We start from the raw sequence: 17,217 nt of genomic DNA on the forward strand, positions 1-17,217 counted from the left end.
ATGTAGAGAGTAGCTAAGTGATTGCGAACCAAAGAATAGGTCAGTTTGATTGCTTCCTTTTTTTCCCCTTGCAGACACACACTATCGCTATTGTGGACCATGGGTTTTGAGCGAGCACGAGCAGCTCAAGCATGACGACCTCGGCTTTCAAACCGCTCTGAATACGCATCGTTAATACCGCTTTGCAATCATCATCATAAGCACCGTCGTCCATTTCCAGCGTTCGCACCCGGACAGCAGAAGAAGGCGGCCAGAAAGGACATAAATTTTACAAGAGGAGGAACAGAAATACATAAATACAGCCACACGGCCACAATAAAATGCGGGATGATGTAATCTCGGCTCAAGTTTGCAACATTCAAACTCCCCGCACAGGTCCAGAGCCTGGGAGAGTGAGAGAGCCTGCGTGCGTTGAAACCCGGCTGCTGTCGCCTGTTGTCGCCTGTTCCCGCTAGGTAGGTCATCCTCCTGCGGCCTCCCATCCGATGTCTCGTTCGAACGGCAGCAGGACACAGCACTGCCCGTTTGAGGGGGGAGCATTCGATCCGGTTTATAATGGCGAGGCTCGGCGATAGTGGTACGTCTCCCCAAGGCACGAGAATAAAGTGGCGACCGAGAAGAAAACGGACCGTCTTGCGATAAGTAAATGGACGATGGGCGCACACGGGTGACGAACCGCTGTCGATTTGTTGCCACAGGACAGGATTTGCAATCGACGTTGGGTGAGAGTCGAACGGTGGCACTCGCAAGGAGGGAAGATCGAGGACAATTTAAGTCACTGGAGGAGGCTATCTTCGGGTGCGTTGTTTATTCACTCCGATTGCAAGAATAATGGGCAGGAGAATGATGTTCCCGATAACTACAGAGACAGCGCACCGCAGATCTCAGTGAAAGTTGAACGGGAAGAAAAATGATTCCAATAAAAGAATAATGTTTTGTATAAATAATGTCAGGCGAATGCAGGGATATTGTCATTACAAAATAATAATATCCGCAACTCTCTAGCCTGGAGGACAGACTGGTACCTCCGTAGGTCCTCCTGGTTGTCAACTAAGAAGAGATGACTGCTTAGGTTGGACATGTCATTAATATTGCTAGGGGGGGTTCTTTGCTAAAGTTCTTCTTCATTTAAGCTTGAAGTTTAAATACTTTAATTATATGATTTGGAACTTTCTCATCGACCATGAGAGAGGGTGGCCTTCAATCCAATTTCGATATATTTTTACACGTTTACATGTCCCACTTTCCGTGTGTTCTAGTGTTTCGATACATCTCTGGATGGAAATAGCTGAATCCGGTTAAAAATAAGCAATAAATGAACCGATCAAGTTGCCTCGCGAGTATCTTGCCCAAGATGGAAATGTAATTTAAAATAGCCTTACCACGCTATCAAACTTGCCCCCGACAAGTCCTGCATGGTCTTGGGGTTCAGATTCTTTCACTCCAATGGTACGATGCCTTACCCGGTGTTGTGTTGTTGTTGTTTGCACTTTTGGGTTTGGGATATCCGCCCGGGCACGGGAACAAAATCACGTTTTCAACGATATGCTCCATTAATGCAGTCTCCATACCGCCGCCATCCTTGCGGGGTCGAGCATGGTAAAGAGACGGGGGATCTACAATTCGCAAGGAAAAGGATCGATTGATATAACCTTACGCCCCCCAAAAAAAGAGGAAAAACACACACACACACACACACATACCACATCACCGTATACGGCCCCAGTGTGTGGTGGAAGCTTTAGAACGGGCGGAAAACATTGCGCTCTCGCTATATTTAGTATTTATTTATACGCTTTGAAGCAACAACTTGCGACCGAGAGAGCCGGTAAACAACTATTTAAAATTGGATCACAACATACTGAAGAGATGTGGGAGGGGGGAGAGGGGCGGCGATGGGAAAGACACACATGTACGCACGCGATCACTGAACGCGGGTCGTTTGCCGTGCCGGCAGTTCCTTTCGCTTTTTATCCTTCAACGGGGTTGTATTTTCATCCAAAAATCCGCGATTTGGCCTTTAGTGTTGATTTCTCGTCGTTGTTTTTTTGTCTATCTCTCTCTCTCTCTCTCTCTCTCCATCTCTTGCACGAAAATTGGGGATGCTGTTGTTGTTGTTGAATATTTCTCACAACAATTCCCGGTTGATGGATGTTTTCCTTTCGGCTGTCGGGCGTTGGGTTTTCCATTCGGGCGTACGCGCATTGCTGCGTTTATTTGATTTGTTTCGATTAAAATGCTTGCGCTGGCCACCCGTTGACGAGCTTTCCTTCTCTCATTGGTGGGTGTTGTGTAAAATAGTAAGATCGTATTGACAAATCGTGAAAAAAAGCAACAAGTCACCTTCCGTTCAGCACCGGGTTTTACCCAGGAGCGAAGGTACTGGGTACGGTAAACAAGCATTTCGAGTGCACTATTTTTACGACGACCGAAGAATTGTCCCTAAAACAGTCCTCAATTTTTTGGAGTTCAACCCCTCCCGGATCAACAGGGTGAATGTATCGTTTGGGGATGTTGTTGTGCTCTGTTTGCTTCAGGGTTGCTTTTGTGATGATTTGTTTTCGGCGTGCATGATGCATCAATTTATCGCACACGAGCGAATTGTTTTGATCACCGTTAAATACACCAGCAGAAGATGGTTGGTTTACACACTGCATTAACGTTTGTTTTCTTCAATTGGCCACAGCGGGAAAATTGCGAAAAAATAAAAATCCCCAAAAATACAAACAGAAAATGAAAACAGCCTCCCCTTGCAGCTTTACCAACTCCTCCCCAAAACGCACCCTCACACACGCGCGTCAACATCGCATGTGGTTCGGTACGGTGTTTACCAATAATATTCGCCGTTGCGCCAATGCGCGGATTGCAGTGCGCCAAACCGTCTACTATTACTGTGGGCCACGTCCGTACCTCTAGTAGGGCAAAAGCGATCGGTTTACTTATCTTCGGCCCATGCTCCCCCTTCACCACCCCCTCTCCCCTCCTCCTCCTCCTCCTCTTGTGGTGGTAAAAATGGGGGTGCGCTTAGTGATATGAACACCTACCCTGGTAAAACCTCTCCCAAATGGGTTCGTTGAACCAGCGTGCGCGACATGCGGTTCTATGTTTACACGCGAGAATGATACGGCGTGTCGGTGTTAGGCCAGAAAGCAATATAGTAGTGGCAACAGTAGCAATAACACCACACAAAAACAGAAATGAAAATAAACATTTGCAACAAACACCCACACCCTCGTCCACCCTTCGCTCTCTCTCTCTCTCTCTGGGGTCGAGAGAGACACAGAGAGTCAGCCGAAGAGTCACGGATCGGTAACGGAATCGGTTTGGTTGGTAGTAAGCATTTGCGAACAACAATAATCAATCCAATTCGGCAGCTTGCTTGCTTTCGAACAGGGGGTTTGATCAACAAACGGGCCAAGAAGTTCGAGACCGATCGGCAGCTTCCTGATTTTGTGCAGTTTCAGTTGCGATCTGCTGTGGTGTTTTGTTTCGAGCTTTTGTTTGTTGTAGAGCCATTTCTCTTTAGCTGCATTTTTACTTTTATTTACTTTTATTTATTTATTCTTGCTCTTTACTTCTTAGTTTTTCTTCCTTCTTGTAATTTTGTGATTACTTCTTCAATTTATTTGATCTAGTATGTTCTATTTATTCGTTTAGATCTATATTAAATTATTTTTCTTACAACTTGATTTTATGATTCCTTTTTTCTTAAGTGACTATTCGCCTTTCTGCTAAGAGTACTTCAAACACAACTGTAGCTCAATCGCTGGCGAGTGATGTTTACATTGCCACTGGCAGAAGAGCTGCTAAGATGGCTATCCCACACTCGATAGTGGCGATGGCCTTTGCCGATCATCGCTACTTTACCGCCGGCCAACTATTTTTAGTTCAACTGTCCAACGCGGTAGCTGCTGCTCTGACCGTGCGAGATCCGCTCGCCTTGGAGTAGTTTCGAAGGCAGCTTTCAATGCAATCAATGCCAAAGCCCCAACACCCACCACCCCACGGCGAAAGGCCTCCCGTTTCGAGCAGAAAAGACGCAACTTTTTCGCTGCTCCTCACAACAAACGGTTTCATTGTTGCCAAAACACTACCCAGAAGACGACAACTTCCTATGGACGGCGAAGTTCTTCGATGGGAACTGAGTTGTAGGAATATTGTGTGCGAGTGTGTGCTCCAATACTAGATATCGGTTCCTGAAAAGTCGGACGGACAAAACGGCACAACACATCTTGCGCCAACTTACTGTCCACTTTTCGCGTCCAATCGACAAATTGTGGCCGGCGACAAACGCAGAAAACCGCTCCCAAAGAAAGCACAACGGCGGCCAACTGCAATAAATCAAACCCTCCATGGCCAACCCGGTCGGTGGCCGGTTGTGCGGGTCATATACGAGCACAAGTTGGACAACAACAACGAGGGGGAAAAAAAAACTCCACAAGAAAAGGAAAAACAGGAACACACACACACACCATTCGCAGCGTCTTCGGCGAATGCGGAGAATTTTTGTGTTGGGCGGAATTTTGTTTAGCTTCGCATTTCAGTAGCACACAACAGCATCCCCACAAACATCAAAGACACTGGTGGTGGAAATGAGGGGATGGACCCGGTACTATATTTCACGACGATATGGATTACGCGGGATGGCATAAATTTCGCGAGTCCTAGATAAAGAAAATAGCGAAACGGTGTCATGATCGCCCCGGTTGGATGTGGCGGGCTTGGATGGGAAGTCGGGGCACCGCTTGTTGGGTGAGTTCTATTTTAGCAAATTGGTCATTTTGTGACAGCGGGTTGCTCATTTTGGGATGAACGAAGCGAGAGGGACAGAAAGAATTATAGCGCCTTGGGCAAAGGACCGACGTCACGAGGGAATTTTCGTTTGATGTTGGTTGTTTTTTTTTTGGATTCTGTACGCAATTTTCCTCTCGTGGGTTGTAAATATTTAGTATAAACAAATCATTGGTGAAGCAGAGTGTCTAATCGGCAATTATCAGCGGTTATCGTCCGTTATCGCCGGTTCGGTGGAGTAATTAACGTCGTTTCGTAATGGAAGAGTGATATCATGCGAAAGGAAACAAGAAGGAAGAGTAATTCTCCTATTCCTATTCGCACTAGTAACCGTTGTACTAAAAAGCGTGTCCTCTGAGATCCTCAGTGTTCATGACGGTTTAAACTCTGTAGGCAACGTGATCGCCTAACAACCCAAACCAGCTTCTAACCACCGTGCGATCTCACACACATATCGGGTTATTTAATGACCGGGGGGATACGCTAACCTAAAATCAGCCCCAGTTACTCGTAATTGACACACTCGGCATGTGTGTCCACGGGACGGGAATGGCAGTGCTTGATTCCCCACTCCGGAAAACGACCTTAGCATTAGCGACGTTGGCAAAAACAGGAACACTTTAACCCCTTTTAACACATGAACGAAGCACACGATCGTAGCGATCGTGTGGAGTAAACTGCCCGCTCCATGAACGAGAGAGTCCCAAAAATAGGCCCCGGCAATAGCGACATGATGGAGCACCTCGACGCTCGGACCTCGGACGTTGGAGCACACAGGCACACGGGGGTAGCATATTCAAATTCAGCGCTGATAATAAAGCTTAATTTACACCAATTAATTTGTAACCTTGAGAGACCATAACTGTTCATCCACCGAGTGTGTCCCGTAGACGAGAGAGCGTCTCTTCCTCGGAAGGCGCCACACAGCCCCGGTACCGGTTCTAGCGACCAATCTGTGGATGGAGGGCCTGATGATTGTGCACTCGTCGACACCCGAAGCGGAGTCGTATGTTTGTTTGGTGTGTGAGGAATATTAATTGCCCCAGACCGTCCGTCGGATGGCGCGCGCGCACACCGGGGCTGTGCGCGGGGGCATCAATCGCTGACCGGCTGCGGAGGTATTGAAGATATCCAGCGAAGGCATGGTGGTGCCGTTGAAGAGCTTGAAATAATCTGTTGGGCCGGCAAACAGCCAAACTCCGTACAAGCTTCCGTACTGTGTGACTATCCAATCGGTAAGCTTGCCGGAGGTCCTCCTCCAGCGAGTGACCTCCACACGATGTTACGGATCGATGGCTTGCTGAAACTCGCACGATGGTTATGCGTTACACCGCAAGAGGTACGCCCACAACACTAATCGCGGTACCCGGTTCTGCCGACTTTGGCAAACTGCTCCAGAACCGGTTCTTCCGTCGTACCGCCGCGTGCTCGAGCCGCGATCCAGTGACATCAACAGCGCCGTCGTGATCGGATCAAGCAGATTTCGAAAAAAAAGGAATGATCTCGACGGAACAGGTTCTATTCTTAGCATCAGCCTCTCCTCCTGCCCTAGGTCTGTTTCTCGCCCGCCGCTCGAGTGGACACTCCTTGTTTTAGTGATCTTGATAAATAAAGGTTCAGAGACGGCGCAGCGTCGTTCTCACAGGTTTTGCTCAGGTGTTCGGTGTGGGGCTGATTGCGTGAATCAACAAAACAAACAACTCCACACACACATGCACCTCAACGCGAACCTTCCTTGAGGCTAGCATTTTTTTGTGTGCGAATCACGAAACTGAAATCAAAAACAAGGCAAGGCAAAAAATATTCTACAAAAAACAAAAACGCAACCGCACGACACCCCGCGTTTACGCTTTGGCGAGCACCACTCGCACTAGGTCAGCAGCAATTAAGTAATTATCGTTCGGCATTAACCACTCTTCCGCCTACTGACTAACAGTCTGCGAGGTTCCTGCTAGTTACTCTAGTTTGGGTGAACGGTAGGAAGGGTGCGCAGGTGGTAGAGCAGGAGCATCTCAAGTTGTACCAAAGTTGCCGTAGGTCGCCTGCCGGGGGTCGACCGCCCAGGTGAAGATCACGGTAGGTTCTAATGAGGTTCAAGTGCGGAAACGGTTAACCGCAGTTTTTGGTAACTGAGAGCCTAGATCAGTTAGGTTAATGGTGTAAGGGTTTAATAAAGCATTTTAAGCAATTAGACCCGTTTTTGTGTTGAAATATTAAACGCAACGCAAGTTAGAGTTAGCGATTGATATTTGTAGAGCATACACTTGCCCACTTGCCAATACAATTCTTGAAGTAGTTCTCTAGTGTCTCTATAACAAGTCGCAACCATGCTACTAAAGGCAGCATTGTTTTGTGCGTCCACGCCGGCTGGGGTACGTACAATTATGTGCCGCTTGGCAACAGCCTTTTGTGTCAGCATTGACAGGGGCTGTCCCTCTTGTCCATGTCTAGTTGCGCGCTTCACTCCAGCCTCCTTCAATTGCCTCACGCTGTACGGTGTATACGGGCCCCTATGGACGTGCGCTAGTTTGTTTGCTTTGGCCTACAACCGGCAAAAAGAAACGTATACGGCCGATTCCCAATGTCGGCCGGTACCACTCCCATGTGTACACACCTCCAGTGGTGGAGGGTTTGGTGTTTGCCTACGGGGGTCGTCTTCCCTACTAACCCTCCGAGAAGTACACAAGATGCACACATTCGGGGGCCTGCCTGTTGCCAGTTGAACTTTACCTCTCGTCCCAGTTCTCGACCCCTGCCCGTTCGCCCACCGCTTGGTGCACCGGTGCAAGGTGTGAGTTGTTGCTGCATCTACTTAAAGACCCTCCATTGCATTTACAGGCCAACCATCACTGACTGGGCTGGGCGATGGCGGTGGGGTTTTTCTTTCTCGTCCATTAAACGATGCGTACCGCGTATGGTTATAGGTATACATACTGCAAGTACTGTGCTCGGCTCTGCGGTACCAGGCCAGCGTCTCCCTCTCTGTGTTAAGAGCGTGATTACGTGCGGGGCTAGCGCATGCACCCGCCATGTAGACATGTGCAGAGGGCAATGCACTGCGGCGTTTTTTTTTTTTTTTGTTGTGGTATCGGACACTTGCCACACGACAAGTTTCGTTTCGTAATGGTGTACATTAGGCCGGCAAAAGCGGCGGCTATATTCGTAGGCGATGCAACCTGCTTCGATGGAGCGCACTATCTACAATTATCGTGTAATGGAACTAGTCCAAAAACTGCATGCATGATACCAAATTTTTGGTCCCGATCTGGGATATCTAGAGATCATCGGAAATTAATAGTTTCACATTTCTAACCCAGTTCCTGTTATTTCTTCTTTACAGAATGTTTCGGAGAGTCCACCGGCTTGGTAAGGTGTATTCAACAGTAACAAGAGATACGTTTCAGATGGTTATCATCACCTACTAAAGGAATAGTACGGTATCAACAGGTGTGCGTAGTACATGAACATACGGATACGAAATTGGATCTCTCTGCTCGTACGATACGATTTAATGGCCGTTACCTTCTTATCGTAGAGGGATGCTCCACGATTTATGCTGACGACACAAAAAAGGTAAGGGCTACAAGCTGTGTTGGTTCGGGGCCCAGATAAGGCTTTCGAAGGAGTCAATGACCTCCCCTTTCTGTAAAAAGTTAGTCATCAGCGCTAGACGCGGTGGAAATGCAAGTTACGACCATATTACGCTTGCGACAGTCTTCAACGATCTCTTCTCCAAGGAGTGCAAATTTTATGGCATTGCTGCTGCTGGCCGTCTGGTTGTTAAAAAAAAGCGTTCAAAAACAGATCGATCGATCGATTTCACACAAAAATCCGCATGGAAAGTAAACTACCACACACACTCACACTTCTCACCACCGCCACGCCGTTTGTTGACGCTTAAAGTCCGCGGCCAATGCAGCTGGATGGAGGGGCATGACTAAGCGCAACACGCTAACACGCATGGTTCGCGGGTGGGGGGGAGCTTGGGGATGGAGTATGACGTGGTGGAACGACGCACTTGACAACCAGTCAGCCGATCACCTATCCATCGGCAGCCGATTTCGCCGGTCTCGTGTTATGCTCAGGCTACTTCGACCGATTGGCGATCTGAGGAAACGTGTTCGCGCGCGGGCTGTGCTGCTGCTACTTAGTGCCCTCGCTCGTTCGTTCGGTCTGTTTGCGCCGTTCTTGGAGTATGAATTTTCGTGACCGTTTTGCGTGACCCTGCCTAGCAACGGAAGAAGCACATCCACTTGAGCCACGACGCTGCGCTTATCAATTTTATTTTTTGCGGGTTTTTTTTCTCGCTTGTCCCTCATCATTGTTCTCGATGGGGTTTGGTGGGGGCGCTTTCAACTGCATGCGCTTTGTCACTAGGCAGCCACTAGACAGGAGAAAGTGAGCGCTGTGCAAGGGTTGCGTTAGATAAAGGAAAAAAGTCATCGCTGCATCGAGACTGCACAGCACCGCATCGATAATGGAAGCAACAGAAGAGCTTAAAAACCGTTTCCATCGGTCCAACGCCCTAGATCACCCAGGCCCAGACATTGTTGCTACCGCTTATCTGACGGGTAGCCTCTTGAGACGCTCGCCCGCCTGCTCGCCCGACCGACCACTTGAGACGGGCCGGGCTAATCGTTCAAGTACTTTTTCACCTACATTCGCGATGTGCGAATCCGACAAAAATGTGCAATCGACACGCCACGATGATAACGTGGCTGGCTGCCATAGGATGACGGTGGAGCGATCTGCTTTGCTTCCAGTTGATAAGGGATGCATGACTTGCGGAATGTGAGTGCGCGAACACTCACTAGCTTTTAGAATACGATTCATGCGTGTACGTAGGCGCTAGGAACTAGAATTCTAGAATACAATTATATTCAGCCCAACAACCACTTGCAGTGGCCTCAACCGGGATACTTCCTCAGTTGAAGCAGCTGATCAGTAATGGCATTAAAAAGCTAGCCCCAAACACCGCCAATGCCAAGATAAATGGCCACTTGTGAACAATTTGCCTGTATCTCGCCAAGCTCCAGCGTACGAATGTTGACAACAAACATCAGTTGCGGGCCTGGGACTACTGTGTTGCCCCTGTTTGTATGATAAACACATTTATCGTGTCCCCCGCGCAGCCACGTTGACGGTAATTGCTTTAATTTACCGGCACGCCCTCCATGTAGGATGGCCAGATGTTGTGCGGCCTATGCTCGGGATTTACTCCATCGTCAACAGCTCGTGGTTTGGTTGGAGTACGGGGACCGCCACAGACAAATGAAGCCAAACGAAGGAAAGCTTAAATTTTATTGGCCACCCTATGCCGAACGCACTCCGGACGACGTGCTCTGTGGGGCAGCAATTGCTTAAACAGCTTTGTTCCCTTGGAACCGCACCACCACTGCTGCCGCAGTCAGAACGTAAAAAAGGCCGGCCAGTCGGCCGGGGTCTATTGGTTCTTCAATTAGAGCAAAGGATTAACAAGACATCGACCCCCAGCGCGACATAGACCGTGACGAGAAGCGCATCAGCTGCAGTTGTCAAACAAACACATAAGTAATCCGTCCATTGTTTCGTTTGTTTTTCTTGCCTTTTCGCCGACAGTCGCTGAGGACACATCATGCAAAATAGTCTTGTAAGTGTCGGCAGGACTTATGGGGCCTGAGGTAGCGGGGAACCGTTAACCTTTAAGCGTGGGTACGACGCGGGTTCAAAGTTTGACAAATGTTGGACCAAACAACACGGGGAAACACGACACGACGTCCTGCGACTGACAACGAAAGTATCCTTACGACATTTTCGACTTTGCCTTGGTCGCGCTTCATTATCCCAACAGTAACGTTCGATAGGGGTTGACATTACCGCGACTCTACGTCATTGAGTCCCCATTGCATTAGATAACGACCCCACGACCTCTCAAGGCTCGATGGAGCGGGAGAAAAAAAACTCCTACTACACGTCCAGACACTCGACCGAGAATCGATATCACGAATCGGGCGCAAAAGGTGATAAAGCCTCTACTAACACTTATCACACACACAAAAAAGAGGAATGCTGAACATGCAGTACCCGATCGAGTGCAGAGATTGACAGGCACTGGTTACGAGCGTGTGCAAGGGTGCAGGATAAGAGGTGCTGGTGTGTGCCGTCTTCGTTCGCTTTGGTTCGAAACACGGAAATCGTAGTAGGAACGAACTGCGAAACGGACCGCCTTCTGTCGGTGTCTTGTACCGTCTCCGAGTGCAGTGTACCGGCTAGTTCCCCGGCAGCTCATCACGCACAGCAGGGAAGCGTACTCTTATCGGCAAACCTCTCGGAAGCTTTACCAAAGTTCTGTGTAGTATGGATGGGCTGTAGCGGTTAGCAACAGGCCGGCAAGACACGCACTGCCGAGCTGAAGAAGGTCGAAGTCGATGATTGTGGGGGCGCACTATGTGGAGCAAGTAAGATAAGTTTGGCGTTCATGTACAGACGGGTTTCACCATAAGAAAAGTGGTACAGCGAGAGAAGAGTCGTAATAAGCTAAGCGTAAGGAGTTTAGTACAAAACCGTGGAATACTTACGTCCTGCCCGATTTGTCCCATGTCGCCGAAGTATTCCACCATGGAGTACATTTATTGCGATCACTTTTCGGCCGCGAATAACAAAAGCTACACCAGACACGCACGATACTGATTGGTTCAATTAGAGAAGCAAACGCACCAGAGTGGAGGCCTCCGAGTCGATGTCTCGGAGAGCATCAATTCCACCAAACCGTCGTTGTGGTTTACCACCAACCTTTGTCAAAGTTTGGCTTGTTTTGCTTCTTCTTTTGTTTACACTCACTCTCGCTCTATCTTTGTCACGTACAAACACGCACACTTGCACAATCGGGCACTGGGCACGCTCCAATCTATTGCTTATCTCGCCGTATCGATTTGCCAGCCGCAGGGAAACAATCGATCAGCAGAGCACCGGCAGCAGCAACACTATCGCACAGAAGTGACAGGACTGTTTTAGTACAGAACTATGCGAGTATACACACACACACACACACACGAACGCACTTCGGTAGTAAGCAGTGACCGCACCAGAATAATTTGATTTCCGTATATTCAAAACAAAATCACTCAATTCTCAGCCGGAACTGACGGATGGATTCGTTGTGTGCCTCAAAATTTTCACCAACAATCGCTCACTACTTTCACTTTCGTTCATGCACCGTATACACTTAGTACAGGTTATCTGATGTGTGTGTGTACTATCGCTCGGTTTTAGTACACGGCGAGCTGCTATTTCACGTTCACTCGCCGTTGACACTAGTACGCTGTGAGGGAGAAAATAAATAGAGGAGGTTACAGAAAACGGAATACTAAGCCAATGCCCAACACGTAAACAAATCGAGCACAATCCCTCGAGCTTAGTGGCAGGGCAATCGAAACTAGGCTAAACAAACGCAATGGAAGCGGATTGTTGACAGACATGCATCATACCCCAACAATACCGCAATTGTTTTAACAGCTCTTCCAGCTCTCTGTAAAGCAGCTTCTCACCCATACAGACGAAAACCATTCTTCTAACCCATTGCCTCTTACGGTGGACATCGAACGATCGGCCTGCCTCTCCGAGATTGAACACCAGGGGAGTTTAATACCCCGGTTTAAGCTTGTTAATCGTATGCTTCATCGGCAACACCACTAGTGGCGGCGCCATACGTCACACACACACACACGTCGTACGCATTGGAAGACGCGTTTCGTGTTCAGATCGTCCACGATCGTCTCTTTAAACTGGACTTTAAAAGCCGGATTGGACGCTTTTTTGCCGCGGGTCTGGTGGTTTGCTCTTTCGCTCTTTCGCCTGTACTATTCCTTCGCCGTTAGTAGTAAATACTATATTTAACAGAAAAAAAGGTGTGTCGTTGCGTCGAGTATCTCTCACTCTCGCTGGTGCGTATGAGAAGCGTTTCTTCAACAGGTTTTTTTTTACTGCTGTAAATTAGTTTTCACTCATATACAGGCAGACACGCACAGAGGGAGGATATGGGCTTCTGATGCTCTCTATTCTTGCTTAGTAGCCCAGAAGCGCCAGGAAGGACGCTGTACGCACATCAATGCGAGATAGATAAATGGTTCGGTTGTCTCTTTACTAGAGATAAGAGCAAGAGAGAGAGAGAGAGAGTGAGAGAGAGAGAGAGAGAGATTGAGGTATCGAGACAAAATGGACGCACCACCACTGACTCGGGGGGACCCGGGACTGTGATGCGTTTGTCGAGCTTGTTTTGTTGTCGTTAGCGTCGAAGGCAAACCGGCGACCGCGAGTTGTCTCTAGCCAAGGTGGACGGGCACAGAAACCGGCGGGATGGGATGGAGGAGTAGTGGAGCTTGTCCCTCTTCCTTCCTCCCCCCGCCATCCTTCCACCCTGTCCCTCTCGCACACCCTCTCACACACATAGACACCACCTGATCGTTCCATGCTGCGATGCGTACCACATACAGCGAAGCCGGTTGTTGTTTACCCGATCTTGGCGTTGTGCCTTCATCGGTGAGCCGTTGTGAGTGTTTTTTTTTGTTGGTGCCTTTCCTTCTCCTGCCAATTATTTCGCTGCGTTCACCACCAACCACCCGATGTTGGCCCCAGCAGCATTAGCATCATCCTGCACACCGGTACTGGTGTGAGATTGGTTCCACTGCATCCACTGCCAGACAACGACCGAACGTCGCTCGCTTATCATATCTGCCACTCGACGATGATGCCAGGCGCTCTGGACGCATCATGGTGAGGCTATGGTTGATTTCGAATCAACAAGTTGTTTGGGACAGCCTCGATTGCGAACTACAGCTATTCCCTCCACACGGAAGGACCGGATATCAAATCCCGCCGAAACCTCTTGAAGTAGTAGCGCCAAAGAAAAAAATATTACAAAATGAAACGATTTTTGCGATATAAAATCGGCAATCATCCAACAATAATTAAGTGTAGTTTACTCCGTCAAAAAATCGGATTTAAACCAAGAAAGAGTAAAACACAAACGCACCAAGAACCAGGCCAAAAGGTGTGCCCCCTTGCTGGCAGCGCAAGATTAGAAACATTTTTTGGTTTTTCGGTTTAAATTTAGATTTCCATTCCCTTTCTTCCATTGTTGTGTGCTTCCTTCACAAGCTCTCGCTTAGCCAAAAGGATTATTTTACATTGCCCATTGGCACTACCTTCTGCAGGGGCTAATCTCCCCCCACCCCCTCCTTTCCCGCCCGCCACTGGGTATAATACTCGACAGGAAGAAAGCCGAGATGAAAATAGCCCCCAAATCACCAATAAAACAACAAAAAAACGCCCATCATACTCCAATATCGAACTCTCGAGGCTCGAAAAATCTATGCCATCAGTGTTGGGTTTCCTTCGATTGTTTGTGTGTGTGTGTGACTATATTTTTTTCCTCACTCTCATAAAATCTGTAAGTTCGATCAGACCCAAACCGGTTTGTGTGCCAGCAGAAGCCAGCCAGAGAAGAACCGATTCCGAAGGAGTCGGATGTTGCCAAAAAAACAAAAATCTTGTTCCAGAAGTAATGCCCAAGGGTTCGACAATAATAATGGTGACATCCTTGGGGAAAGATGATACCTGGATGGGGGGAGCCTGCGGGGGGAAGGGGCTCACAGGTCGGGAAGGGAAAAGGCTTCGCATAATATCGTAATAATCGGATTCCTACACGCAACGGTATTTCCCTTCCAGAGGGTGTAGAGGACACCACCAGGACGGCGTTCCATTTCCTGGTGAGATCGTTGTCGGGTCGAAATATGCGGTGTTGTTTTCGTTACGATAACCCGACGGAGGCCAAAATGGATGGAGCCAAGAATAGACAAGCATAATGAGTTGTGTTTGTGTCACCGGACACCGGTGCAACTCGGGTAGGATGCAATTGCATTTTTAAGGTTTGCTTTTAATGGATTTTTACCGGACAGTGCATTTGGGGACGTTGGGGGGGATGACTGAGAGTCACTCGAGCTACACTTCAACCAACACAACCCGAAATAGTTACTTAAAAAACAAACTTGCATCTCTTTTACGCCACTAATCAGTAAGAACTGGCCTAGCAGGGCACGTCACAACAGGAAAGCACATTTCACTTTCATTTTCACATTTGACGCTTAACGTTTGACAGATCGTTTTAAGCCGAAGCCTTGATGGCCACCTTCTAACCGGCAACAAAGCAACGGCTCTCGTCTGATGCTACCTCACCAGTTTACGTCCAATTAGTGGATCGTGGCCGATGGATGGTGGAAATGACTAGGAAATGAAAATGTTTTTCTAAACACACACACCGTGTGTTCCCATCCACACCGGCACGAGAAAATGCGCTCCGAAACGACACCCGGCAACAGGGAACGCTCGTCGCACGCTTTACCGCAAACGCGTGCACGTGCTCTAGAGGTCTAGAAATAGTAGTCGCGTAGTAGTGGTGATGGCCGGCTGGTGTAGGAGGAAGCGAAAAGCTATGCCCGGCATGTGCATCACAGCCCGTTTATCGATAGCCGCCGCCACCGCACATTGCATCCTTTCGCCATGTAAAATCGTTCATTTTGCAATATGACTGCAAACAGCGCGACGGTTTCATCATACGCCACTGTGGGGGTCTTTGGTAAAATTCAATTCAATCGTTTTTTTTGCAGCTTTAAACACAAAGCATCTGTAACACGCCTCAGTGCACGCAAACTGCACCACAAACGTACGGGGCCGGCTTATGGGCAAGGTGAAAAGCTGCAATTGCAACTGCACTCAATCCACACAAACACACACACACGCACAATTTCACTGCACACTCAGTAACGCTGTTAGAGAGAAAGCCCAACAGAATTTCCACCCAGGTACAGTGTTTGGATTTTGGTTTGAAGCTAACGAAAAATCACTGCATTTCGGTCCGTTTTAGTTTACATTAACTGCACTTCTTCACTCGCACACAGTTCAGTTCGTTAAAGGGAAACAAGTGTCCATTACCGCGTTACTGATGGTTGCTTGCGTCCAGCAGGCGTGATTAAGCTAACGCTAAAATAATCTAAGTACCACCAACACACTTAGTACACTTCCACCAGAAAATTTCCCTCATACATCACGTACCGGTACCGCTGCTGAATAAAATACAAAACACAACGTTGCTCGTTCTGCCTGCCTTTTTTTTTTCAAACACTCGGTGACAGCACGGTTCGATTTCTTCCGTTACTAGAGAACCTGATGTTGTTCTCGATTTAGCGGCACCGTTCTTTTCTTTTTCCCTTGACGGTTTCTTTCGCGTCGGGTGCTTCGAGTTCTTCCCAAACTACTCACAACGACGGCATTTGTTGAACTGAGATGCGAGAGCGACCGCGGCGCGAACTGGTCTCCCCTATCTCGCGCGCGCGATGTTTCCACGGGAGGAACCCGCCACGCACACCAACACAGAACGCGGCGCTGCACTCGTAACAAAGGCTCGTAAAAACGCAAACACACAACCAAGCGAACGAACGAACGAACGAACGAACGTACGGACGAACGAGCGGCCGAACTAACCGGCCTGCCTGCCTGCCTATGCCAGTCCGGATGCCCGAAGCCAACGAACACATGCGTGCACACTCAGGGTCTCCCCACTTTCGATGTGCGTTACGGGCCCCCGGTCGGTGTTGAATGTGCTATGATGGAGCATGAGAGGGGAGAGCGGGGAGGATGGGCGAAAAGGGGGATGGTACTAAACAGCTTCAACAGTAGCAGCAACGGCAGCAACAACATCAACCCAGCAGCTTCTCTCGTCCATATGATTCGGTCCTCCTATCCAAACAACAAAGAAAATCCTAGGCCCTTGAGTCTAGGGAAAAGGTGGAAGGGTCGGCAAGGGAGAAGTGTTGGGGATCATATTCGCATATGAGCGGACACCCTTCTGGTTTGCATGGATGTGTGAGCGGCGATGTTGCTACAGGTTGACGAAGGAAAAAAGCCAAACACCACACACACTCACGGCACACGACGAGAGGCAGCTCATCTGAGATTTAGCGTAAACAACAACCAACCTCCCTAGAGCTAGAGCTGTGGGGCTTGTGACACGCTGGGGTTTTGTTATTCTTCTAGCCACTTGATCACATTGCCTGTCTGACGAGTCCTTAACTGGCTGACTGACTAGCTGCGAGAATGTTCGTAAGCCGATCGTCAACAAACACACAAATCGCCTGTATGTCCTCCCCCGGTTGCTAGCTTAGCGCAGAAGGATCATTTAATTCATTAAGATTACTTGTGCGACAGCAACATTCCTAATCGGCTTGTTTACTGCCGAGCAGCAACAGTAGTGAGTAGACGAGAAGGGGGGGGGGGAAAGGAAAGGTGTGATATGAAAATGTTTCACCCGACCGAACGGAACTGACCCTGTTTTGATTTGATGCACAGCCAACCAGCTGGACGAATAAATCCACAATTTTATGGGCACAGGTT

General features: G+C 48.6%; 1 protein-coding gene across 3 annotated transcripts in view; it reads right to left on the reverse strand.

Annotated features, from left to right (window-relative positions):
- The window catches only part of LOC118510268 (sestrin homolog), a 30,079-nt gene extending 13,957 nt beyond the window's left edge, over positions 1–16,122 (reverse strand). The window contains exons 1-2 of one of the 3 annotated variants that reach the window (XM_036051866.1): positions 15,880–16,122; positions 11,349–12,091 (exon numbers count right to left, since the gene is read on the reverse strand). In XM_036051866.1, the coding sequence (XP_035907759.1) occupies positions 11,349–11,399 (51 nt within the window). In that variant the 5' untranslated portion in view covers positions 11,400–12,091; positions 15,880–16,122. Of the gene's footprint in view, positions 1–11,348; positions 12,092–14,719 lie in introns of all 3 variants that reach the window. The other 2 variants (XM_036051868.1, XM_036051869.1) reach the window with 2 other exon arrangements.
- Between the last annotated feature and the right edge of the window lie 1,095 nt (positions 16,123–17,217).

The sequence above is a fragment of the Anopheles stephensi genome, chromosome 3, assembly GCF_013141755.1.
Source record: "Anopheles stephensi strain Indian chromosome 3, UCI_ANSTEP_V1.0, whole genome shotgun sequence".
Classification (NCBI taxonomy): domain Eukaryota; kingdom Metazoa; phylum Arthropoda; class Insecta; order Diptera; family Culicidae; genus Anopheles; species Anopheles stephensi.